Source organism: Barbus barbus (genome assembly GCF_936440315.1).
Source record: "Barbus barbus genome assembly, chromosome: 23".
NCBI classification, from domain to species: domain Eukaryota; kingdom Metazoa; phylum Chordata; class Actinopteri; order Cypriniformes; family Cyprinidae; genus Barbus; species Barbus barbus.
This window is the reverse complement of record NC_136751.1, coordinates 17,310,269-17,335,742: the sequence shown is the minus strand read 5'-3', so window position 1 is coordinate 17,335,742 and position 25,474 is coordinate 17,310,269. Positions and strand designations below refer to the sequence as shown.

Sequence of the window (25,474 nt, the reverse complement as noted above, 5' to 3'; positions counted from 1 at the left end):
CTGATTAGAACTAGTTTTTGCTGCATCTGAAATGGCATACTTCCTATATAGTAGGCAAACAAACAAATAAATAAATACACACATACATAACAATATGTGAACAGTAGTATGCCCAAATTCATAGTATTCATATAGGCAAAAAAGTTCTGAAGTGTGCATGTGATATTTTACTATCCCATGAGGCCATATGAGATGATTTGTGAATGGCAGTGAGGTGACGCATCTGACACTGATAGGTCACACGACAACATGATGAATACAGTATGTCCAGATTGCATTTATGCTACTCATGCTCTCTAAGTAAGTACTTATTCAGAAGAAATACCTATTCAGAGAGTATGCGATTTTGGACACATCCCAAGTGTCAATGTTATCTCTTTCACTCCTCTGTGTGGAAAGTTATAAGTGAAAACGCCTTGAGTCGAGTGAGTACTGAATGCTGTGAGAGGAATACTCTGTTCCAGACCAGATTTCAATCTGTGTATTGCTTGGTAGGCTACTACTCAAAGCCTGATTCTTCTGCAATTTTCAGACTATTGTTGTTTGCTGTAGTTGATCAAATAAGAACCTACTTATCATTTTTCTTTCTTATGTCGGAAACATACTGAATTTGGATATAATTTATTTGTATAATGTAATACCATAATGTACTGTGTGAACAGCATTTGTGTAAATAGGCTATACTGTTGTATAAAAGCAATATCACACTAATTTTGCACATGTAATTTGATGACCACATTAAATTATTCACAAAAATGAAAATGTCTGTGTTTTTATTAGTGTTAAAAACCATCCTGTAGTTGGATGGATTGTAACAACAGCACACCATTAGGCTAATTTACACAGTTTATGGATAAGTAGTGGATTGGTTAACTGCTTCACGTTGTAGGCTAGGTATGACAATTATATCTAGATGTTTGGCACACACAACACTGAATTACAGACAGAAAATGTTTACACAAAATGTGTTACATTATAATCTTAACGTTAATCTTAAAGCTTGGTTTAGCAGACATAAGCCTATATTGACTATGACAGTGTGGGGAGTTCGAGACTGCAGCGCAGATCACTGTGCCTCACACTTTCAAACTCGTCATTTCACAACACTGAGGCGAGGAAACGAGCCAGCGCTATCAACACTGCTGCCCCGAGGGCTCTTCCTACTCAAGTCCTGAGAGCCACAGAGGAATCTTGGGAATACCACGGCAAAATGAAGAACACTATTGATTCGAAAACATTTCCGAGGTTTTCTTTTTCATCGTTTGTGTCTCGATAAACTGGTTGACGGATCGTACCTTCATTTCCAGATCACGACACCGATGAAAATAACATCGGACACCGCGAGTAGATTAGCAGTATTTAGATAAAAACCTATCTCGCCTTTTAAAATAATAAATAGCCTAGCTAATAAACAAGGGACATTATGCAGGGACGACAGGAGTGCTTAACCTTTAGTTTTACAACGATGTATAGACTTAAATAAGAATTTCGGATTACTGATACAAAGCTCGCCTTCAGTCCGGATTCAACCCGCAAGCTTCATCCCGGTTCTGCAAAGAAACTCAACCCAAAAGTGTTGAAGAGCTCCATGCATTCAAAAAGGTGGGTTTTGGTTGATTTCTTGACAAATAACTTTGATTCTTTTAAAACAGTATGCAGTGGTTAGCTACTTAAACAGTGAATACCTTCTCTTAAATGGTACAGAGAACATTATATTGCATTGTCTCTATAGTTTTTTACTTAAAAGTCTGCATCACATTGTAGTCCAGTTCTTTGTCTTCAATGCTGATCTAAATATAAGGATTGTGTTTAATATTACAAATAATTTACATTTTGCATTGTAATTAGGATAGAAGAAAGGGATTTTTAGATGTTATGCGTAGCTCCTGTCTCTAAATTTTGATATATTTTAGCCTCTGTCCTGCTTAAAATCATAGACATGCTGTTAATGATCAATTAAACTCACAAATGGTTAGAGAACATCTGTGTTGGGTTCACAACACCATCTTTATCTTCTCATTAAAGATAAGGTATCATAATGTTATCTTTTGGCTTTATGTACCTTTATTTAATTTTCACTAATCTCAAAAGAAAATAAAGACATCACAGTTGAACTGTAAATAATATAGTGGTTCTTACAAAAATTTATACAGGAGGACCCATCTCTGGAGATATCATTCATTCTCCACCACTGTGCAAGCGCCATCTGTTGGACTGCAACAGCTGATAACTAAAAACAAAACCATATAGCCTGCCCTAAAACCCATCCACATTCCCTCCTCTTCTTTAGGACATTTCGATTACCTTGACCTGTCAAAATCTCAACGAGACTTTAATTAATAGCTTCTTTACTTTATAGACGAGTGAGTATTATTCATTCTTCATCTCATATGTTCACACAAATAAAAAAGTAGTCCTAGTATGATTATATAAATATTTCACATTTTATAGCAGTGCGTCTTGGTAAGGTAATCTGTCAGGGGGATTTAATGAAGCAAATGCATTGACATAAGCTTGTTAGATCTCTCAACTGGTGTCACATCACATGTTGGCTAGATGTTTTAAAAACCCTAGGCATTGATTATGTATGCTGATGCTTAGGTGGATGCATTTATGTTGACAGAGACAAAACACTATGCAACAGGTGATCGGCTACCGTTCCAATTTATGTGGGGGTGGTATGGGATTCTCTCCCGTTTCTTATTTGAAGGTTTGGACTGAAGCATCCGTCCTGTCTGATTTCTTCCTAAAATCAGTCTACTGTATAAATATAGCATAAATTCCAAATTCAGTTTTAATCAGAAACTGATTCTCTCTTTGGCATTTAAATGAGTATGTACAGGGGTGTCCATCCAGTCTGCTTCTGATGGGGAGGCTACTGTTCTGCAGAGTTTAGCTCCATCCCCAATTAAACTGAACCTACAGAATTGCTAGAATCTTCTAGGCATGTATACTGGGACAAGTTAGAGCTAAACTCTGCAGTACTTTGGCCCTTCAGAACCAGGATTGGACCTGTATAACCCATTTACCAGCTATGTAAGCATTAACTACTTGTTAATGTAGTTACATTTTCATCATGTATAAAAAAGGTTATTGAAAGTATGTTTTATTTCAGATTACAACTAGTAACAACAATATATTAACATTTTATTGTTAATGTAGTATATAATTCAATGAAATATAATTTATATGTATTTGCAAATTTTCAATTAGCCTATATAAAATGACTCAGTCAACTATTTCTTCAAAATGGGGATGTTTTTTCAACCGTACTGTGATCACTAACATTTATTGTGATTATGATTTATATAAAACAGACAGAGCAATCTTTCTTGGATACATTAATAATGGATGCTTAATTATTATGTATACTAAATCTGGACATGTGACTATTTACACATATTTACAGCCATGCAAAAATGAAAACAAGACAGTCTGTACTTTCATTTGTAGTGATCAACTTGGTGTGCAATACATCAACTCTTTTTGTGCACAAATGGGATTAAATGGTCATGGTAAAAATTACCATGGTATTTTTAGAACTTGATTTAAATACATTTTCAGTCTCCTTTTGATTCTCTCCGAATTGAAAATGCATATACTGGAAAGTATTACACTTTAGCTATTTATTAAACAGTAACAAGTAATGCGCTCATTTTCATGAGTTCGCAGCCTACATTGCAAACGGGTGAAGTACTTTTCAAAGCTCATGCGTAATTTGAAACTAGTGAGGGGTTGGTGGCGAAACAGTGACTTCTTACTGGTGCACTTCGCAGTGTAGGCTGCACCCTCTTGACACCAGCGAACTGGAAGATCTATAGCACGTTTCTCGTGAGGGTTGGGAATGTGTGAACACGGAGAATACCTGACAAAAGCAGCGATATTTGTTCGAAGGAAGGGCGGGCGGCATGATTTCGTTGTGTTGCGGTTCTTCAGCAATTTATGATCAAACGGAAAGTCGCTGAATTGCTCTAATTCGCCTTTCCTCACATTGCTGGTGCAAATAGGGAGAGGAGAGGAGCGCTGTCCCGTGCTGGATGGATGGTTATGGGGAAAGGAGCAGCACCATCGGCGCTACAAGTTTGCCAGTTCGTTGTTGTGTTTCTCTGTCTGTTTCCAGCAGGTAAGAAAAACATTTATCATGACGAATCTAATTAGAGTTTTAGGTCTGGAAATAAGGATGTTTATTTTGAATTTATTGTCGAAGTAATGATGTAGCCTAACCTAATCGCTACAAAACAGCAAACACTCAAAGCAGTTAATAAATTGAAATAGCCCAGACAAACGCATGCTTGTTACTTAGCAGCAAATTAAACGCAGTTGGGTGTATTTTGTTTAGTCATGACCCAGTTATGTCTGGTAAAAGTTAGGCTATTTATCTTCTAAAACTTGCCAGTGTGCATTCCTTCATTATGCACGCTTGAATAATGTTGTTGTTTATAGCGTTCAAGTTTACGCTACACATAATACATTTAAGTTAAAGGTGTTACATTTCCCTCTAAACTTTTTCGCATTAAAAAGATGCGAAAAAACAAGTATGTTTACATAGCTAGAGTGATGATTTGTTGTTTTAGAGCCACTGGTAAAAACGTGCGATAAAAGCGTGGCGACCCGAAGGTTCGGTTCGGTTCTGCTGCACTACCGCAGTGTTTCCCACAGCTCTGGCGGAGACGTGCTGTTGTGTTTGGGGGAGGGGAAGCGAACCCTCCACATCTATAACATGCCTTCACTGGGCTTGTGGGGGCAAAATTTCCAAAATCCATTTCACAAACACAGTAAGGCCTTTTAAAACGCGTGAAGACCCTCTTCAATAGTAAAACAAGGTTCTTAAATGGAACGAAAAATATTACTTAAAATCTGAAAATGTCAGAAGTTGTCTGTATAGATAGGCTATTGTAAATAGATATGTGTATGGTTAAATTCACACAAAAATAGTCTGAATTTACAGTACTGTAAATACGGTAGGCTATGCCTGACTTTACAGTGAACAGTAGTAAAAAACGTTAAAGTGTAGTGTTGTAGGATCACAGACATATCCCTGTCTGCACTACACTATAGTCTTGTGTTTATAGATTAACTGTAGCCTAATATTTTGATGTCCACAGTATTAAATGAACACTTATGTTCCTGGCATACACTGTGGTATGAATTAATTTGGCTGTTTCTGTAACTCAAGTAGTTTTGTAGTGTGTCAGTTTGTTTTTTGTTTTATTTAAAATTTAAAATTGATTGTCACCATTATTGATATTTTCTATGCAGAGTGTTTATACTAATATGGTATTAAATGAAAAATTACCCTTTTTACTGTGGAAAATTACTGTTAAAGTCCTGGCATTACTTTTTTTTTTACAATGTAGTATATATTGCAAAAAGAAAAGTCTAATGTGTGTGAAAAGAGTGCAATTTCTAATTCCTGTTTCTCACTTTAATGGAATTTACATGTGTTATTTTGTTCTGTCAAGGCTCGGGTCAGTTGTAAGTAGTGTGCAGTTTGATTTCACACCCTTTGTCCCATCTTCTTTCAAGTTATTTAAAGCCAAACAAAAGGCAATCATGCAAGCACTAGTCGTTGACATCTTAAATTAGCCTATTGTCTCTTATCAGATGGATGATAAATGTCCTTTGTAGGTGGTAGGTGGAAACATTTGGAAACAAAGTTGTGTGTAGTTTTGGCATGACCTTGCATTTTATCAAACGAAAGTGATGAAAAACCACATGATTGGAAAGCCTTCAGATTTCAATTCAGCTCTTGTAATCCGAGAAAGGGGAATGTGCTTGAAATTGCCTTTGCCTTTGATTACAGCCTTTTGCTCTGGACAGGTGGCTATCTCATATCCAGTTTGACCTGTGGAATGGTGAGACCTACTCTGTGTTCCACCCATTGGTCCTGGAGCCAGTTTCTCTCCAGAGATCCTGTTTCTTTAAGGCAGTCCTTAGCCCCCCTTCTCTCCTACCCTGCATGGCTGATGAAATTCTACCTAATCCCTTTACACAGGGCTAATTTATGACTGCTGGTTTCTTCTCAATGGCAAATTGCATTGTCTTCATTCAGAGTCCTAGGACTACACCCTCCCACATACGCACACAGACAAACAGCTACCCCCTTCTGTTAAGGCCCTAAGTGATTTTTTTGCAGATGTGCATTTGCCCTCGGTCACTGACACCCATGGTGCTTTACTCAAAAGCACCCCCACAATCTGTTTAGCAATGCAAAGAGACAGCACAAGGTGTGAATGAGTGTGAATTTGATATGAGATGATTAGCACTTCTAGATAATAGACTTTTGCTGGTGTGATTGTCAGTTTGAAGGCTTCCTTCCCATTTGTCTTTAATTGCTATTAATTTGTGTTGCACCTTAAACAGTGTGAAATTGCTAGATATCCAACTGGGATCTTGGAATCAGTCAAGCATTTTTCGATAACGCATACAGCCCATTTACTAATATAAAGTGATGTCATTCATGGTGAGGTAATGAAGTTAGATAAGCCTGTCGAGAGTTCATTACTTTGTAATGATGCCTATTTAGATCCTTATTGCTTTACGTTCTGAATTACAATAGCTCTTAAGTGTTGTGCTTTTCTCCCTTGTAACAGACATAATCAGAATATCCCATTAACATTTTGAATTTGACATAAAATCAACAAACGTTGATTGGCCTACTTTAATGTTTTTTTGTTTAATTTATTTTTAAAAAGGCAACAAGACGACAATAGCCTTGCTTTATACTACATTTAGAGCACTTAGACTTGATGGAAGTTGGCAAAACACAGAAACTTGGAACTTGGTTGGAATGTTGTTTTTTTATTACTGATGGAATTAAAGCCTCACTTTGTCCAGATGTAGAGAGAATTCATGTGTTGTTATGAGAGCCTTGAGCAACTGGCATTCATAAACATAATACAATAAACTGAACTTCATTTGAAGTTCAGTACTGACATAATCAGAATAAAAAGTATTCCTAAATTAAATGTGTATAAAACGTGCAAAGAGGGTGTAAAACTAACTGTAAGAAATGAAAATGGGATATTCTTGAATAAAAATGTAAAGGATGTTGTTATTGTACGACACTTTCTCTAAAGCCTTTGTTTTTATTTGAACTGTTACTTTTCAATTTAAAAGCTTAATAAGTTTTGCCAGCTACTCTGGTTGATGCTTATTTCATTTAAGGTTTCTGTGAACTTGGTTTGTCCATGACAATGCATTTATGCTATCTCTCTTTTGACTTCACAGCAACTCTGCAGTGTAAGATCCTCAAGTGTAACTCCGAGTTCTGGGCCTCCACCTCCAGCTCTGGCCCAGAAGAGGAGTTCTGCACTGCGCTGCGAGCGTATAACAACTGTGTCCGTCGCACTGCCCGTACATGCCGGGGTGACCTGGCCTACCATTCAGCCCAACATGGTATAGAGGATCTTATGAGCCAACACAATTGCTCCAAAGAAGGGCCCACTACACAGCCTCGTGCCCGCACACCCCCACCGCCGGTCCAGCCACCACCGGACATCAACATTCCCTCCGACAGGCCAGAGGTGTGCCATTACGAGCGGAGTCTACCACGTAATGCTGCGCCTCCCAATTACACTCACTGTGGCTTTTTTGGGGACCCACATCTCCGCACATTCAACGATGACTTTCAGACCTGTAAAGTTGAGGGGGCCTGGCCATTGATTCACAATAAGTACCTGTCTGTCCAGGTTACGAACACTCCTGTTGTGCCTGGATCTTCTGCTACGGCTACTAGCAAGGTAAGGATATTTTGTACTTCACATAAAAAAACAAGTAGGCTAAAAGTAATTTCAGCATCAGTCTCATTCTCATTTCACCAGCTGATTTTCAACCATTGCCCAACTTTAAGGAACGGTTTCAGCATGGAACTAGTTAATGGTGAAAGTGTGGTTTTACCAGTGGGAAGAGAAAGCAGACTTTGTAAGTGCAGACTGTAGTTAGCATTTGGATCTGTTCCAAGAGAGATGAAGACGAGATAAGACAATTGGCGAAAGTCTGATAAGTTTTTATTTTAAAGAATTGCCAGCAACAAAAGAGAGGTAATACATTAGAATGTTAGCAGGCTCACGTGCCTTCATTTTCTTTCCGACAGTTAGAACTAATTCTACTATATCTGTGGCAGTCCTTGCCATTGTTTGTGTGATTTAGGAGTCTTGTTGTTTTAACTAAGTGCCCAGTCCATACAGGAAACTGCTGATAATTTCTCTGCATTAGTTGGCCCTCATACCTCATAAATTATCATTGTTTTGCTTTACGGCCCATTGGACAAACTGGGGAGCTGCGTTAGAATTGGCCAGCTGTGGAACCTAAGGTGAAAACACAGGATATGTGTTTATGTGTCCGATTGCCGAATGTTAATTTCACTGTGCCTGATGTCCTTTTGGCTGCTGTAATTGTGTGACTAGGGTTGAATGTTTTTCAGAGTTTTTCCTTGTGGCAAAAAAACAAAGAACTTTGTACTCAGTCACATTAGGAAACAGCAATTTTCCGCCATCAAAAACCTCTAATGATTCCCCATTAAGTAGATGGACCCACAGTTATTTCTTGTAGGAGGGAAAGGGATTGTGATATTTTTGTTAAGCTGGCTGTTTTTTTAATAAATGACAGTGGCTCAGAGGTCATTCAGCTCGGACAAAAGCGCAAATAGGTCTGCAGGCAGATGGCACCTGTGCAAACAAGACGTCCCTTGTTTATTGATAGACCCTTTGCTTCAAACAAGCTCTCGCTGTCCTGCGAAAAACTAGGGTGGTGCTAACAGGAGGTAGATCACTGCACCATTAGTGATTATGGGGTAGTTTGGCTTAAACGAGTCTTCAGACATAGACACACATACACACACTCATATGCATCATTTGCAAGATCAGAGCAGCCTGGACATCCCGAGGTCACATATGTGTCAGCAGTCCATTGGCCTCCTAATGGCAGCTTGCTGGAGGAGTCAGAGGTAGGAGCAGCCTTCTCTAATTAGCCCCTGTGCAGGCTGTGCTCTCTAGCTGGCGCGAGTCCACTCCCTGGAGCTGAATCTGGGGTTCACAGGCAGGCTCTGAGCAGCATGAATGGATTGTCTTTGTGTCTGCATACTGAGGCCTGCTGTAACATAGACTGGACCTGTGTTTCTCCAGAGTGCGTTTACATTGGCCCCCTGTATCTTGAGCTGCTGCTGAAATGTGACATTACGAAAGCTTCTGGGTTTGGAGGGTCTGCACTACACAGTCCTCTGGTTTTATAAAGACATTATGCAGAATGGAGTACTTAGATACCATCTTTTGCCATATGCAGTGGTGCATAAAACACTTTATGTCTGTGGTTGCTGTTTCTTGGCTGGTTTTGATTGAACAAATATAGCATTTTCAACATCAAAACTTTGTGCACTTTAAATGTTTTCTAGCCATCTTTTTCCCCCCTAGAATTGTTTTGTTTTAAAGTATTTATGTCCAAAACCATAATTGATCTTAATACTGTTCTCACTCTCAATTTTACCACAGCTAACAATCATCTTCAAGAACTTTCAAGAATGTGTAGACCAGAAGATGTACCATGCAGAGACTGACGAGCTTCCTGCTGCATTTGCTGATGGTTCAAAGAACGGAGGCGACCGCCATGGCGCCAACACCCTACGCATAGTAGAGAAGGTGCCTGGACAACACATGGAGATCCAGGCACGCTATATCGGCACCACTATTGTAGTTCGGCAGGTTGGCCGCTACCTCACCTTTGCAGTACGGATGCCAGAGGAGGTTGTGAATTCGGTGGAGGACCAGGACAACCAGGATCTTTACCTCTGCCTGCATGGTTGCCCTGCAAACCAGCGAATAGACTTCAGGACCTTCAGAGCGCAGGCGTCGGAGAGCCAAGGCTTAGGCAGGGGACGGCCAGGCACTTCTACTCATGGCTTCACATACCAGTCAGCCATGGCCAAGTGCAAAGAACGTCTACCAGTTGAGGATTTGTATTTCCAGTCCTGTGTTTTTGACCTGCTATCTTCTGGGGACATCAACTTCACCCTGGCGGCCTACTACGCCTTTGAGGATGTTAAAATGCTCCACTCCAACAAAGACAAGTATCACCTCTTTGAAAAGGATACAATATTCAACTCTGCCTCAGAAAAATGGGGTTTTAGTGTCCTAACCCTCATCAGCCTTGTTGTCATACAGTTGTGGACTGACTCATTTTCCATTCGTCTGTAGTCCCCATTGGACATCCTTGTTAGATGGATGTAAGATGCTGTATGCATGTGAAGTGCTGCTCTCACCGTGTTGTGTTCCATCTACCAGAGGCTGGGCTTCTCAGCTAGAGCCTGAGCTTCTGCTGAGGGCTTTCACACTTGTGTGTCTTGTGTCACACCATGGACTCATCTCTCATCATCATCACGTATGTTCATTCATCAGGCCAGAGCAGAAGCGTTCCTGGAGATCCACCCATCTCTGTGGTCATCCTGCTGATCTCATAACTGCTTCATGACAGAGAACGCAGCAATGAGAGGTCCTGAGACCTGAGTCAGATTAAACCACCCTTGTTCCCACCAGGGTGATGTGCCACTGACAGGAGTGAGAGGGGGATGATCCATTGCAGAAAGAAGAGCTTGGAGATGTTCTTCAGTTCACTTGATGCCAAGTGAGAGATGAAGTATGTCTCCCGGAGTCAGGCTGGAGGACATGACAGGAGCTTTTATTAATGTCTCCAAATGATGGAGGGCCGGCAGGAGTTCTCTCTTTGAAGAAGCTCCAGCTTCTGAAAAATGTTAGCTTCTAGAGAAAACCCCCTGGCCAAGGCCATGTCAGACTAGTAAGTCATGTTGTATAGAGAGGAGATTAGCAGGCCATAACATCAGGCCTTTTGTATAGTTTGTCTATGTGTGTGTGCAAAAGAAAGATGTGTTATTTTGTGTGTGTGTGTGTGTGTGTGTGTGTGTGTGTGCACGTGTGAAGTGTTTCATAATATCTGTATATTGCACCCAGGGTCCTAATGTAGCTCTGATGTGGTGGTTCATGGGTCAGTAAGAAGTTTTACTACCTGCCAAGAGCTCTTTCCTACATTTCATATAAAAAAGGGTGTCAACCATTGTGTCGAACAGACTTTAAACTACACCCATAACTGCTTAGGTGTTAGAAAATATTTATTGAACTCCCTCCATTGTCAAATTGGGTGTTCAAAATCAGCCTGAATAATTGTTAGGCACATAGAGAATAAGTTTATTTTCTTTGTTCACAAAGTAAAAACCATTGAGTAAAAAATCCACATCATACAATGATATAGCCCAGTTGTCTCTGAGCCCACTTGCTTCAGATAAACACGTTCGTGGTAAAAAATAATCATGTCAGTTTGCAGTAGGTAGCACAACCATCAACGTATATATCCAGGAGAGAGCCAAGTTCCTCCATACAATGTTTGCAGTTTGAGATGAACCCACAAGGCAGGTCCATCAATCATCCTTACTGCTTCTTAAAGAGCAATGCCTTGCTCTCCATTTCAAAAGGGTGTCGACGTGGCTGTGCTGTAGGCCCCGTTTAACTCACGACTCTGTAGATCTGTGAATTTATGGTGGAGGCCTTTTGCCAAAGAACAAGCCATGGTGCCAACAATTTCCCAAACAGCTGAATTTTCTGTCTCTCGCTTTCTCATGGGACCCTTTTGTGGTTCACTTAAGTATTTGGGCTCAAACCAGATGTCCTGATTGTATATAATATTGGAAGGTGCTGCTAACTACAGTGTGGTGGATGGACCAGTGCAGGAGCTATTGAGAACATCTGCAATGCATTTCTTGTGACATTTGAAATGGGGGGCATTTGCTCTTCAGCCATTAGCAGGCTCAGGATTAATGGTACTCAGTATTGTAAATGGCAGTAGTAATATTGGCGAGCTAAAGTCAGACGATACATACCACCACTATTTTGAAGAGTGAAACTGCACCATTGGTAGCCTAATAGTTTTATAGGCCATGTCTAGAGACTGTTGGAAAGATCTTTATGGAAGATGAAGCCCACATAACTTCATCTTCATAATGTCCCATTTCTTCTGAGAGCATCTATCTTATCAGTGTTTGTTTTCTCTTAGTAAATATTTTGAACTATGAAAATATGGTTTAGAAATTAATTATACATAAGGAATCCTCTGAGAGACTTCACAGTAATTTATTCTTACACTGTAAAGTTTTGCGAGCCTTACTACTGCTAAGAAAGCTTGTGTTGTTGGTGCAGTTCATGGCTTTAAAGAGACTTTTGAAAGCATACAAAATGATTGTAATGACTTTTGTTTAGGTGTGCTTGTGTTGTCAGTGCTATTTGGATTTATATGTGTAATGTGACATGTATATAAGTTTGTGTGATTTGGCAAATAATATTTTGTGCTGATTCTTTGGTACATTAGAGGGTGTTGTCAAAATTACCTTTAAATGTAAAGGGATATTGTGTACACAAGCACCACAAAAAAAAAAAAAAACATAAGATAAAGGACTTACAATCTAATTTGGAACAAGAGTAATAAAAAGACATCTTGTCCTTTAACTAAATACCAAGTAGGAAACGTGACTTGCTGTGTTTGTGTTGTTTATTACAAAAGCACTTTATGTTTTTATTCTCTTTAAACTAGCTCTTACTTGGTTTTAACTTGATGGTGAAAGAGGTTATCAAACTTGTAAAGCTAAAAAAATAAAAGTGAATAACATTTTCAAATGTATTAATATTGAATGGGAGATACCAGACAGCTTAGTCTGTTTTTGTATGTAGGACTAAAGCGGCGCCACACACCACCTGTAAATACTGTAAATTATTTATTGAAGAACAAATAAAGTGTCATGTTGATATATTTTTGATGTTTGGGTTTTTGTATTCAGCGTTTGACAATGAAAGTGACTTCACCTCAGACTTAATGCAACTACGTCGAGCTAAGACTGCCACCTAATGGTACAATAAGTAAACTCAACTTCCTGAACCATTGTAGACCACGGCCATGATTTGATCTAAAGAGGACAATGCACATTATCGTGTTTGAGCCCTGTTGTAACTTTTGCTCTTTAAACCGTAAATATTCTTTGTAGTCAAAGGTGCTTCCCCCACTTATTATAAAGAATAAACAATTATAAACAAAAAGGTTTTTATAACGTTAGTTCATCATTGTGATTCTTAACGTGTTTCATGTAGGTTACATCTGACGAGCGTAACCAGCGCAATGACAATATTCCCTTTTAATCACTTAAATCTGTTAGAAATGTTAAGGCCCGTTGAAAACAGCATAAAACATGGAGATAAGGAAAAGCGTCTCACCTTAGCAATTCGCACCATTCAGACTCCCAGTGCACGTGATGAATTCAGGTGCGCGAACAGCCGGACCAATTAAATGTAAACTTTTTTTTTTCCTAAATATCAATTTCCAAATTTAATCATTTAGGGGGTTTTTCCTAAATATCACATTAAACGAATGGAAATGAATAAAAATATATTAAAGTTGGTCAACTTGTTGAAACTGCATAAATACTGCAGTTGACACAGGTCGCATAAAACTAGTTATAAAAACCGCAATTAGTTTTAATTATCACTTAAGAACAAAAACAGATTGTCCATGATGTAGGAAAGTTTAATACATATAGATCTATAAACATATGTACAGTACAATTAATCTGAACAGTGGCTTTTCACAAATATAAATTACTTTAAATTGGCTTGTTTCAAAGCTTAACACATGTCCGTGGAGTGTGAGCAGGAGCTTGGGTGGGAAAGATAACACATCTCCAGTATTCCATTGCAGACGTGTCCAAATTTCACCAGCTCACCTGCTCTCTAGTCCTGCCACCGTGATCTTTTGGAATCGAGCACACCACATTGTTCCCCACTCACCAGAGCTGGCTTTACATGCACCTAGTTAAAATTCCATCCTGGCAAATGTTTAGAAACTGTACACAACAGCATAATACTGCATCATTTCCGACTGCTTAACATCCTTATACCAATCCGGTGTTGGAATCTACACAAGAATAAGGCACAAATGGAAAAACGCATCAAATAAACAATGAATGAACAGTATTTACCAGCACGCCAGTCTGACAATGTTTTGGCACAAAATCTGGTTCACCAAAAATAGCTTGTGACACCCGCCCACTCCTGAAACACGCATCTGTCCATTCATACAGTACTCACATTTCCACTTAAAGGTCAACGGTATCAGCGTTTCAGCACACTCATATACTGAGAAAACAAGTCAACGAAACATGAAAATCAGATTCGGGTAATGTCTACCATTACTACATACTCAAAATCGAGCAAGTACTGTCCTTTTAGTGCAATAAAAAGACGCAACAGTACAAGCACTGACCATAAAGTGGACTTAAGTGGTGCCAAATGTTACAGATCTAAGAAAATAAAAACAAAGATAGCTTACGTGTTACGATTATCTAGTGTTCTGACAAGGTCTACATGGACCTTGAATACTTTTTAGCCATTTTTTTTCCTTCTTTGTTTTTTTAAATAAGGCTACTGCCCTCCAACAGGGCAATATAAACAAGTGGCGGGTCTGCAGTATCGAAGACACATTTAGCGGATTTGATAATTCCAGAAAAACAATTCCAGTAATTGTTGCAGTTGTTGCTCATCACATGTGACTCCTACATAATAACAATATCAAAAGACAAAAACGTACATGTAATTACTTGATTTTCTTTCCTCAAAATGACGTAAGATCACAGGGGTCTGGGTATTTCAGAAAGCAAAAGCGATAGTTTCAAATAGCTCAACAAAAATATGAATCAACATCTGAAGGTGCAATTAAAACGATTCCTTTTTTCTCCTCCCACAAAGGCTACTTTCATGAAATAATCCTTTTTTATACAAACCAAAATAACACGAAACAAAAAGACATGAACATCAAAGAAAAGTTTGCTTTGGGGATAGTCCTTTTCTGCTAATGACTCTCAACAAAGACCAAATACATGAGGCACTTTCTAACTTAGGCATACTTGAACACTTTATCAAGTTCAATCATAGTCCATAGGACTAACCACGCTTTGTTCCGTCTCCTCAGTCCAAAATGGCAGACTTAACCTGGTTGTGAATCCTAGAAGAGAGCGGAGGACACAGTGGCGATAAAGAGGAGTTTGGTGGAGGCTCCATTTATTGCCTAGCTGGCCTTTCTGCCATGTCCTTTGGCAGTACAGACCGTCTCTGCACTAACCAAGTATTCACCTCACGTCTTCCTGTTGTTCCAATTAAAGTCCGTCACAGGTTTCTGCTCTGCAGTTCTTTCCATAGCAGGTGAGATGGGCTCAAGGGGGGATTTCTGAGACTGAGGGGAACGGGGGTCAATCAGGGGTGAGGGTTTGTCGGGGTGGAAGGGGCGGTAGTGATCGGGCCCCATGGGGCCATGGTTTCCAGGAGGTCCCCTGTGGTCTGGCATCCTTCTGAAGTCCTGTGGATGCCCCCCTCCACCTGGGTGATAGTTCGGGGAGCGGTATTCATCCGAACGCCTTCTCTTCGGGTCTGGATGTCTGAACAAAAAGTTACATTTTAGTCCTACAGCTCAACACACAACAATGCGGTTTTGAAACGTAAACGTTAACAGATTTAATAAAAAGCTACTCTTGCTCACCTGTCATAATAGTCTCGATGGCCACGATGGTCTCTATCGTTACCATAATCATAGGATCGTTTGCGAGGGGAGCCACTATTACGGTAACCTCCTGAGCTGCGGTAGTCACCATGAGGACGACGGTCACCGTAATGATGGTCCTTGTATCTGGGAGTGTCATACGGGTGATGCCGATCCCCTTGCCAGGGCTGATTGCTGTTACCTGGGTAGCTGTACTTACGGTCTCTTTGCCAGTCTCCCCTATCTGTTTAAAGTTGCAAAAGGTACCAAACAAGATTTTAAAATGCAACATTAAAAATGCAACTGAAATCATAAATGACATCATTTATGGTTGTACAAAAAACAACAAATCTGACATCAAAACCACAAGTATAGTAGGTAATCAAACGGTGATATGATTATGTCATGATGTAGTTTCTGGGTTTTGGAATTTTTTCCCCAAATTCCATTTTCTCAACTTGTTTTTTTTTTTTTCTAGATTCTGTTTTAATGGTTAAATTAAAATATTAATCAAAAAGCAAGTCTGATTAATTTAATTCATGAAACCTACACAATTTAATAAGTTTAACAAAAATTAAATTAAGGCCCTTTGAAATGTTTTTTTTCCCCCTCAAATTCAGTTGTTGTTTTTTTTAAATACCAAATATAGTTTTCCATTATATTTCTGGATTCCATTTTATGATTTCATTAAATTGTAATAAACAAAAGCATCTCTAATTAATTGATTTTATAAAAAAATATATATATATATTTTTTTTTTTTCAGAAATACTGTGTTGTGCATTTACATTGTTCTGCTGCTAAATAAATTCTGGGAAATATTCCTTAAAAATAATGTTTTAATAATTATTATTAGTAGTATTAATACATTTGTAATACAAATAATGTTATAATAATTATTATTAGAATAAGTAAAACGTGTCAGTTTCTTCAAGTTAACTGAACTTTTATTTTGACGGGTTGCTGTGAAGACCTTTAAGTTTCTGAATGTATATAACTAGTTTTTCTCAAAAGAAAACGGTAAAATCCTCATGAAGTGAGTCTCAGGGCATGTGTTCATGTACTCATATACTGAGCCGGCAGAGGCTGAAAACATTGCGAGCATCACATGTGCTTCAGTATGTATAGTAAACGAAAGCGTGACACGCAGAACATGCAGGATTCATATTTAAATAGTCTTTTTGCAGCTTAATATTTACAGACACTAGTCCATATCGCATTTTGATTTAACTCTGCTGATCTACTTTTAATTTATCCATCCAAAATTTGGCAAATTCCACCACATTCTGCGTTATACAGTAAATTCCATTTTTATTAATGGATTCCATGATTGCATCCGCGTTTTCTGCATTGTGGGAATCATATGGCCCTACTACACAATGTGAGTGCAATAAGCTGGTTTTTTTTGTCTCTCTTGGACTGAGTTTGGACCCCGAAACAGTGACACTTGATGGATTGTTTCATCTCTCACCGTCATTAGGAAAGTGCCTTTTATTGGGCTGGTTGTACTCTCTGTGGTGGCCGTGAGGGGGAGGTCCAGGCAGATGGTTGACCGAAGGATGGGGTTTGGGTGCAGGCTGGGTACCTATAGAGTCCCAACTAGATCCAGACGGTTCCGGTCTGAAGGCTTTTTTCTTGGCAGGATCATCTTTCTTCTTTTGCTCTTTCTGTAAGAGGAGCAAGTGAGTAAGTGGTACATGAGGAGAACAATGTCATTGAGAACAATGGATTTAAGATGAGCTTACCTCTTCTTCCTGGGAGCGTTTCTTTTGAGCCATCTTATACAGCTTGTGCAGTTTCCGGGCACCAAACTCAGTAAATTTAGACACAAAAATCCAGAGGTTTCTGACAAATGAAACAAAAGCGGGGTTGAATATACTGTCCAAATATAATGGGAACTCTTGAAATTGGATGTGTAAAGTGTAGTTGAGATACCTGCGCCAGGTCTTGACGTGCTCAGAGTCACTGTACGATTTAAGGCACTCTGTGATGCGGTCTCCGATCTTTAGCAGGCAGGCACGAGTGTGCTGCAACTGCTCCTGCAACGACAGCCCCTCGTCTGGCTTATCCAACTGCTTCAGAGCCTTCTTCACCGGCCTCATCCGCTCCTTACACTGCATACACATTACACATGATCAACATACTTCTGTGTACAATTATACATTACGTCTAGTAAAGGAAAGATTGAAATGAAGAAATGAGAATTTTAACACTCACAATGCTGAATGTTTCCTGGTCCAGCTCATCATCTTCCTCTCCAATTGGTACAGGGTCATTCCCTGCAGTGATGTGCACAGGGCCTTGAGCTTTCTTCCCTTTTCCTCCTGGTTTGGCCTGAAAATGTGAGAAGTTGAGAAGCACATCGACACATGATATAACTTTATTATTGTACAGATTTAGTCTGATCCAACCTGGATTTAAAAAAAAAAAAGGAAAAAAATAAGTAATCTATTCCCCAAAAACAGACAAATTAATACTTTTATATTTATAACACAGACAATTTAATTATAATGGCAGTATAATTTATCTCTAAATCATGAGTTTGAGTCAACCTGTTGATCTAAGAAACTAACAACCATATTGTGCACAGGATGACAGTGAAACATAATACTTAAGTCCAAGTTTCTAAAGGAAATGTAATCATGCTGAAACATAATACTGCAGACTCTGATGCCATATTAAAATACCTTCTCTTTTTTGGACTTAGAACGCTTTTTGTCTTTGTCCCCCTCCTTCTCTTTTTTAGGAGTTCCTGTTTTTTCTTTGTTCTCTTTGTTATCCTTTTTCTGTTTCTTCTTTGTCGGTGATTTTTCAGCTCCATCGTCCTGGAAAATGAGAGAATTGTAAATATGCAGCCTAACTGGTTTGTGCTGTGGATTTTGTGCCTTTATATCACTGCGTTAACAAATCTGTTTCTTTATATAGGTGATACGATCCAATTAAAGTAACATACCTTCACCTCTCCCTCTTCTGACAGGTTGTCGGAGAGACGAGGAGAGGTGATTTCATTGACCAGATCATTGTTAGGGGCCTTGTTCTTCACTCGAGGTTTCCTCTTTCTGGGTTTGGTCTGGGAGGATACAAAGAATGAAAATGTCATTAAATATATTGGCCGAAACGGATCTTTAGTACATGATAAGACCACCTATATTTTAAAATGCCTTTGCGAACACATTTCTTGCTTAAAGCTGCAGGCCCAAAACTGTGCATGGCCACCACTTTAAGAACTTCTATTGTTTTTACAATATCATATTGTTCTCCAAACCACTAGGTGTCGCAAGTCTAAAAACCTGCAAACCTGAAAAACCCATAATCCTTACCTCATCTCCTGTTTTAGCAACATCTTGGCTTTCTTGCTCCTTCTTCAGCATCTTAAGCAAGTAGTCTGCTCGCATCTGTAACTGCTTTGCCTGAGGTTTCTTATCAGGGTCATCTATGAGAATCTACAAGTCAAGACAACAGAACATTTGAGGTCAGTTAAGGCAAACTTGCACATTGCTAATGCTGCTTATTTAACTGTGAGCAAGAAATAATTTGCCTCAATGTACCTTCTCAGAAAGTTTGAGGTCAGGATCGGTCTTGATCAGGTCCCAGTTGCCGTATCCGTGTTCATAGATACCCAGTAACAGCTGTGTGTCATCATGAATATCCCAGTCTACGTCAAAGTGTGGAGTCTTCACCCGACAGGTCAGCTGAAATCTAGCCAAATGGAAAACTTGACACTCTTTTCGCTCTCATTTTATTCCTTATTTATAAATGGATCAGTGTATATATAAATAATTATAATACTGAAATCTAAATGATTTAACACTAGAACCGCCAGAGTTCGCTGTATACCTAAAAGCGCCAGCGGGTCAATTTTACCCACACGCATGGCAACTGTTTTTATATGGCTAAGAACATATTATTTCATTGTATTATGCCACTGTCTTCACACAGAAGTGTCTAGAGTCATGAAATGATTATGTCTAGTCCTCAACTATATTTTTAGCCTGTTGTTTTATGTTCAAGACTTTTTAATGCAGCCTACACTAATCCATTATGGTCAGTAAGCTAAAAAAAAAAAAAAAGCCCGCACTGACAACGAAAATGAGAAGGTAGTAAATATTTGGGTGGTGTAATATTATAATACAATGTCATTAATCAATATATTAGGATAACCCATGTTATTTAAATTACTTATTATTTATTAATATGATTTACTTATTAATAGACAATAATGAGCAATAATAATTCACCACGCTGTATAGGATGATGCTGTGACAAATTCAAGCGCACAGCTTCACCTAGGCCCAATTATTAATTTGTTTAGTTATATCATTTATAATTAGAATAAGAGAACAACACCAATAAACTTCGGGTAATCAAAAGAAAAAAAGTTTTATTCATTACATCATATATCAGAGTTTTTATTTTTTTTATTCAGGAAACGACTAGAATAAATAGCAACACAGTAGCGAACAATAAACGATATGGCAAGACAAAAATGAAATGATAAAACCAAAGTTTGACCAATTATGAGTAACATTAGGCTAAAACATCTAAATATGATGTCTGGATCACTGTCAGATGAGCCATCAGATGCTAAGCCGACCCAGACGCATAACCTAACCATCAGACTCTCCATCACTCATGGCATTTAGTGTTTCTAATACCTACCTTCCATAAAGTAAAAATGACTAAAAGAAGGCTGTTTATTTATGAAACTGATAACCGCTAAATCAGTGAGTGAAAGGCGTTGCCTAGAAATCTACGATGTTAAAACATAAGCGGCAAGCATATGACACCGCGAAAATACATGTATTATATATCAGGGAAAATTTGATCCGCGCGGCGCTTATAGGTATAAATGCTCCGCTTTTTGATCTGGTTTTATCCAATTGATTTTTAACAACATTGGATTGTAAATTACATAATTTTAGTAAAAGTCAATGACAGGGAGACTTGAATGTTTTGTTGAAAATCTGTTATGTACATTTGAAAAACAGCCACGGGTAAAATTTACCCCGTGGCGGTTCTAGTGTTAAATCTACATATAGTACAATTATCAGATTTTTTTTTTCTAATTCCACTTCCTTAAATTGGATTCTGTTTTCTACCTAAATTCAATAGCCTCAATTGAGCTGGGGTTTAAAAGACACTCAAATCAGTTTTGAATGGTGCACCACCCTGGAATGGATATCTATTTGGACTGAAGTTCCCCAATAAACCCATCAAATCATATTCAAGTGGCTTGATTAAATCTCCACCCAGAGAGTGCTTGCAACGGTTAGACACACTACATTTTGTGTCTGTAGCAACTCAACTATGTACTTTATTATGAAAAATAATCTATAATATAGCTTTAATTTGGACTCACTTGTTCCTTTCAGCAGGATTTGAAGGCACAGCTTTATGTAGTGGTTCAAACTCCTCTTTGTGCTGGATAATAGACTTAGCATTGACCTGAACTCCAGAAATCTTTATGTTAATGCCTCGTCTTTTCCCCGGGCCTTTAGCTGCAACAAAGAAAAAATACAAATTAAAAGATGATTAAAAAATAAAATGAATCACTCTTTTTACTCAGTACTGCTATTAACATTAACACACACCTTCCACAGGATTTTCTTTCATGAGCTCCTCATGCTCCTGCACTGCAGTAACACAGGTGTTGTGCACCAGTTCCCCCAGTCGCTTCAGGTCTGCAATGGACTTATCCACCAGCTCAGAGTCACGGGCAATCGCCTCCAACCTATAGAAAACACCATATCCAGTTCAGTACTACTTTTAATTGGACTACATGTTGTTGCTGTTAATTAAAAAAAACTATTAAATTAATGTTAATTGAAATAAAGCTGAATTAAAATATAAATATTAGATGAAAAACAAACAGGTCAACAATTCTAATTTCTGTTTAAATTTTAAGTTGAAGTACTAAAAACTAAAACTGAAATAAAAGTAAACGAAAGCTAAATAAAATAAAAAAAAATATATAGCAATGAAATATAAATCAAAATATGAATAAATATAATATATAAATAACAATAAAATATCATTTTTCAGTACTGCTTCTCACTGGACTACATCATTAAAGAGAACTAAAAACATTAATTTATTAAAGACACGGTTCACCCAAAAATTGTAATTTCTTACCTCTCAAGCGGAGCTCCAAATTTCTTGTATGCTTTTATAAACCTATAATAAATAGACGATTAAGTAAATGAAATGTTTACAGCAAAGCCCTCTTAAATTATTAAGTGGATGTTAAGTTATATTACCTGCGGATCTCTCCGTCAGTAAATCCCTCCACATTGTTTTTGCGAGCTCTCGGCCTGCCTCTTCGCTTGGGCCGTTTATCATCCTCACTATCATCCGTTTCACTGTCTGAGGCAGAGGATCTGTGCTTCAGTTTGGATCCCACGTCACTGTCGCTGTCATTGGCCTGTGCCTAAAATCATCACAAAACAGCTTTTACAAACTGCACTATGGACATATCTTTGCAGAATGTATTTTTCTTGCATTCTCTCCATGCATAGATGAACAAATCCATTTTTAGGAATATTAAAACAGTGATTTCACTGAATATTTTGTGGACGCCTCTGTTCTGCTCTGGATTGAATCATCTCTTCCGTAAAGCAAGAGTAATGAGCATGTGGCTGCAAACACACACACGGCCTTATCGCCGGGGAGCCCACTGCGCTGTAAAACTTAATGACTCATTTCCAAAAGCTACGATGCTGCATACTTCAACATGTGCTGCCATCACATGGGAATGCAGCGTGTGGCTATAAAATCTAATGAGTCATTACAGCCTGTGCAAGATATTATGGATCCAGCTCAAGGAGAGGATAAAAGTGCTGAAAAGCCACAGGGAGCACTTCACACGACTGTATGTTATGTACATTTATATTACTGATACACGCGTATAGTATAAATGCATGCTTATAAGTGAATCATATCTGTTTACAGAGCTGAAAACTCTTTTACGCCTCGAGTAAGATATGTACAGGTCATGTTTCACCCAAAATCAAAAAAACAACAGCAAAAAAAATAAAAATTGTATACAGATTTAGCCTTTTTTTTGTTTTTACATTTTTGAAATAAGTCTCTTTGGCTCAACAAGACTGCATTTATTAGATCCAAAATATAGTAAAACAAAAATATTCTGAAATGTCAAATAAATGTTTTACATTTCAATATTTTTGAAAACAGTTGAGCTGATTAATATTTTCCTGGAAACAGGGATTTTTAGACCTTTTCTTCAAGACACTGTTGTAAACAGAAAAATTGAGATGAGAATAATTATTTTTGCGCATTACAGTAAGATACTGGGAATTAATAAACAATTAGTGTGTTTGTATGTGCTGAATTGTCAGGAAAAGTATGTCAGTCCAAATATTTCAGATTTGTATTTTTGATAAAATTTTGCACCTTTTTAATTTAATTTAGATAACACCCATATACTCTACTACTGTGGATTCTGTAAAATAATACCCAATTTACTCAATTTGAGCTGGCACAAGCCTTGACAGTACATGAAGATTAGTGGTCGACCGATATATCGCCAAGGCCGATATTTGGTATTTTTCAAATATCGGCATTGGCCGATAAGTTTTTGTGTTTGGCCAATGTGTTCAAGGTGGGACTTTTATTTTGACGTGCTGAGAACAGCAGCACCTGCACACACAGTGCTCACATTCTCCCTCTTGTTCGCTGTCGTTGTTTAGCAGTTCTGTCTAATACGGATAGAAGTCTGTCTAATAATCAGATAGAACTGTTAAACAAAGGAATTAAAATGTATATAAATAAGTATTATAACAATTGCTTTTATATTATTACTAATAGAGAGGCAAACATTATACTTCCTTGTTTGCCGTCAGCATTCTGCAAATACGCATTTATATATGTGTGAATTGAATACGAACAGGGGGAGAGTTCAGCTTCACTGGAGATGCGTAATCGACAAACTTTAAACTCATGATTTTAAACTATGCTGCGCTTTTTATCCGTTTGCCCACTGCCATATTCATGTCATTTTCACTGTGTGCTATATGTCAAATGAGTGTTACCTTGGCTTTATTTGAAAAAATATGATTCCTAATGCACACAAACTTCACAAAATACCCCACAGTGCCCTTTTGTTTACAGTGTTTACTTCATTTTTAATTATATTTTTATTAAGTATTCATTTATTTGTGAAAAATACTTTGTCATTAAATAATAAGTATGTTTATTTTACACATTTATTTTTTTAACCCATTTTCAAATCATTGAATTAAACATCAATTAAAATAAATATCAGCTTTATATTGGCCACCCTGCTTTCCAAGATATCGGCATTAGGGCTGTCAAATTGATTTTTTATTTTGTCGAATTTAAAATAAAAATCCATATTCGAAAACGTTGCATTCAAATTTTAGGTGTGTGTCAGGCAGCCTTATCAGTGGCACACAAGATGCGATGACGTTATAAGTGTCGTTGCATTTTTATGTTTTTTTTTTAGCCTATCCAGTTGAACCCACTAGATGTGGCGCTGCCAGAGATGGGGGCAAGTCACACATGTTGAAGTCTCAAGCAAGTCTCGAGTCCCTACCATCAAGTCTCAAGTCACAGTACAAACAAATCAAGCAAGTCAAGTCAAGTCAGTGGCTCGTCTCAAGCAAGTCAAGTCGAGTCACAGTATCAAACAGGAACACATATAAAGTCGTGACGTATTGTCATATTGTCATATATTTGTCACACGACCTTATTAATTTTTCCTCAGAAATTAACTTTTTTAATTATACATTTCAAATAATAATGTTTTAAATATAACATTTTGAAAATAAGCAAAATACTACTTTGTATACCGATAAGTCTGTAATTGAGAAAATATTGATAAAAATACAAGATTAAAAATATGTCTCTCATATTTATGTTATATTGTGTTTGACCATCCTAGGAGACACAGATAATATTTAACAGATGTTTGAAAAAGATTTTGCACTAAATATCTCAAGCGATGACTCTGGGAGCATGCTAAAAATTTCAATGTGCAACAAAACATGCTATTCAATTTAAAATAATATGCTGACTACAAATCACCCCTTATATCAGAAATAAAATAGTCCAAATAGGGTGTCTATATCCGTTGAAAATTTTTGGTCCATTTCTTTCACTTTGCATGACTCAACACAAGAAGCCTATTGCTTATAATGTTTGTTTCTTAACATTTTATCTTAAGAACTGAGTTGACAGCTGTGCATGGTCTTCCTAAGCTTTTTGTTTTGTTTTTGTTTTCTGTTTGTTCTGTTGGAGGAAAAAATTATAAAACAATTGAATATAGAAATATGAAATTAAATGATAGACCTACTCTATGACATTAATGCTGTCAGTAAGTGGTGGCTGCTTTATCACTCAAGCGTTCATTGAACTGATTCATTCATGAACAAGCAAGAATGGGCCACTGAATCACTCAACCGATTCGTTCAAATCCCTGAATTCGTTCAGTATTCAGTGTGTTGCTTGGAGATGCGCATAACTCTAGCTGTGGGCTGAACGGAACTGTTGGTAGACGCGCTGAAAATATTACTAAATATCGTATGTTATAAATATAAAAACTCATACTAGGGCCATTTTGACAACATGTCTTAGATTTTGGGTTCAAGAGAAATATCACTAATCGATAAAACACTGTGATTACCGTGGTACAATTCCATATATTGATTTACAAAGAGGGATTCTTGACACTAAAGCACTGTTTTGAGAGGCAAACGCCAGCGGAATTAAAGTTTGATGTCATTAATTACAAACACGAGATTAATAATTTATAATCACTTTAATTTAATGACAGACCTAAGATGAATTTTAAGACCAATGCTGTTTTCAACTAACGAACAAGCTTACATACCATTCCTTTATGAAGTGGTGACATCCTG

General features: G+C 37.8%; 2 protein-coding genes across 3 annotated transcripts in view; one reads left to right on the top strand and one right to left on the bottom strand.

Annotated features, from left to right (window-relative positions):
* The first annotated feature begins 1,016 nt into the window (after positions 1-1,016).
* On the top strand, positions 1,017-12,806 carry LOC306843070 (repulsive guidance molecule A-like). The gene is made up of 4 exons (XM_079374318.1): positions 1,017-1,602; positions 4,008-4,123; positions 7,231-7,742; positions 9,489-12,806. The coding sequence occupies exons 1-4, from the start codon at positions 1,589-1,591 to the stop codon at positions 10,188-10,190; spliced, it is 1,344 nt and encodes a 447-aa protein (XP_079230444.1). The 5' UTR covers positions 1,017-1,588; the 3' UTR covers positions 10,191-12,806.
* A 746-nt stretch (positions 12,807-13,552) lies between these two features.
* LOC306843336 (chromodomain-helicase-DNA-binding protein 2-like) overlaps positions 13,553-25,474 on the bottom strand; it is a 37,017-nt gene continuing 25,095 nt past the window's right edge. For both annotated transcript variants that reach the window (XM_079374751.1, XM_079374752.1), the window contains 14 exons: positions 21,836-22,005; positions 21,711-21,752; positions 21,170-21,309; positions 20,938-21,076; positions 19,127-19,277; positions 18,899-19,021; positions 18,532-18,648; positions 18,266-18,403; positions 17,796-17,912; positions 17,514-17,692; positions 17,324-17,423; positions 17,050-17,245; positions 15,580-15,823; positions 13,553-15,478 (listed from right to left, as the gene is read on the bottom strand). In XM_079374751.1, the coding sequence (XP_079230877.1) occupies positions 15,178-15,478; positions 15,580-15,823; positions 17,050-17,245; positions 17,324-17,423; positions 17,514-17,692; positions 17,796-17,912; positions 18,266-18,403; positions 18,532-18,648; positions 18,899-19,021; positions 19,127-19,277; positions 20,938-21,076; positions 21,170-21,309; positions 21,711-21,752; positions 21,836-22,005 (2,157 nt within the window). In that variant the 3' untranslated portion in view covers positions 13,553-15,177. The remainder of the gene's footprint in view (positions 15,479-15,579; positions 15,824-17,049; positions 17,246-17,323; positions 17,424-17,513; positions 17,693-17,795; positions 17,913-18,265; positions 18,404-18,531; positions 18,649-18,898; positions 19,022-19,126; positions 19,278-20,937; positions 21,077-21,169; positions 21,310-21,710; positions 21,753-21,835; positions 22,006-25,474) is intronic.

What these genes read in the sequence shown, in the direction of transcription:
- LOC306843070 (XM_079374318.1), top strand. An exon ending in TCTCTGTCTGTTTCCAGCAG is followed by an intron (nt 4,124 to 7,230) that starts GTAAGAAAAACA and finishes TTGACTTCACAG; the next exon opens with CAACTCTGCAGTGTAAGATC. An exon ending in CTGCTACGGCTACTAGCAAG is followed by an intron (nt 7,743 to 9,488) that starts GTAAGGATATTT and finishes ATTTTACCACAG; the next exon opens with CTAACAATCATCTTCAAGAA.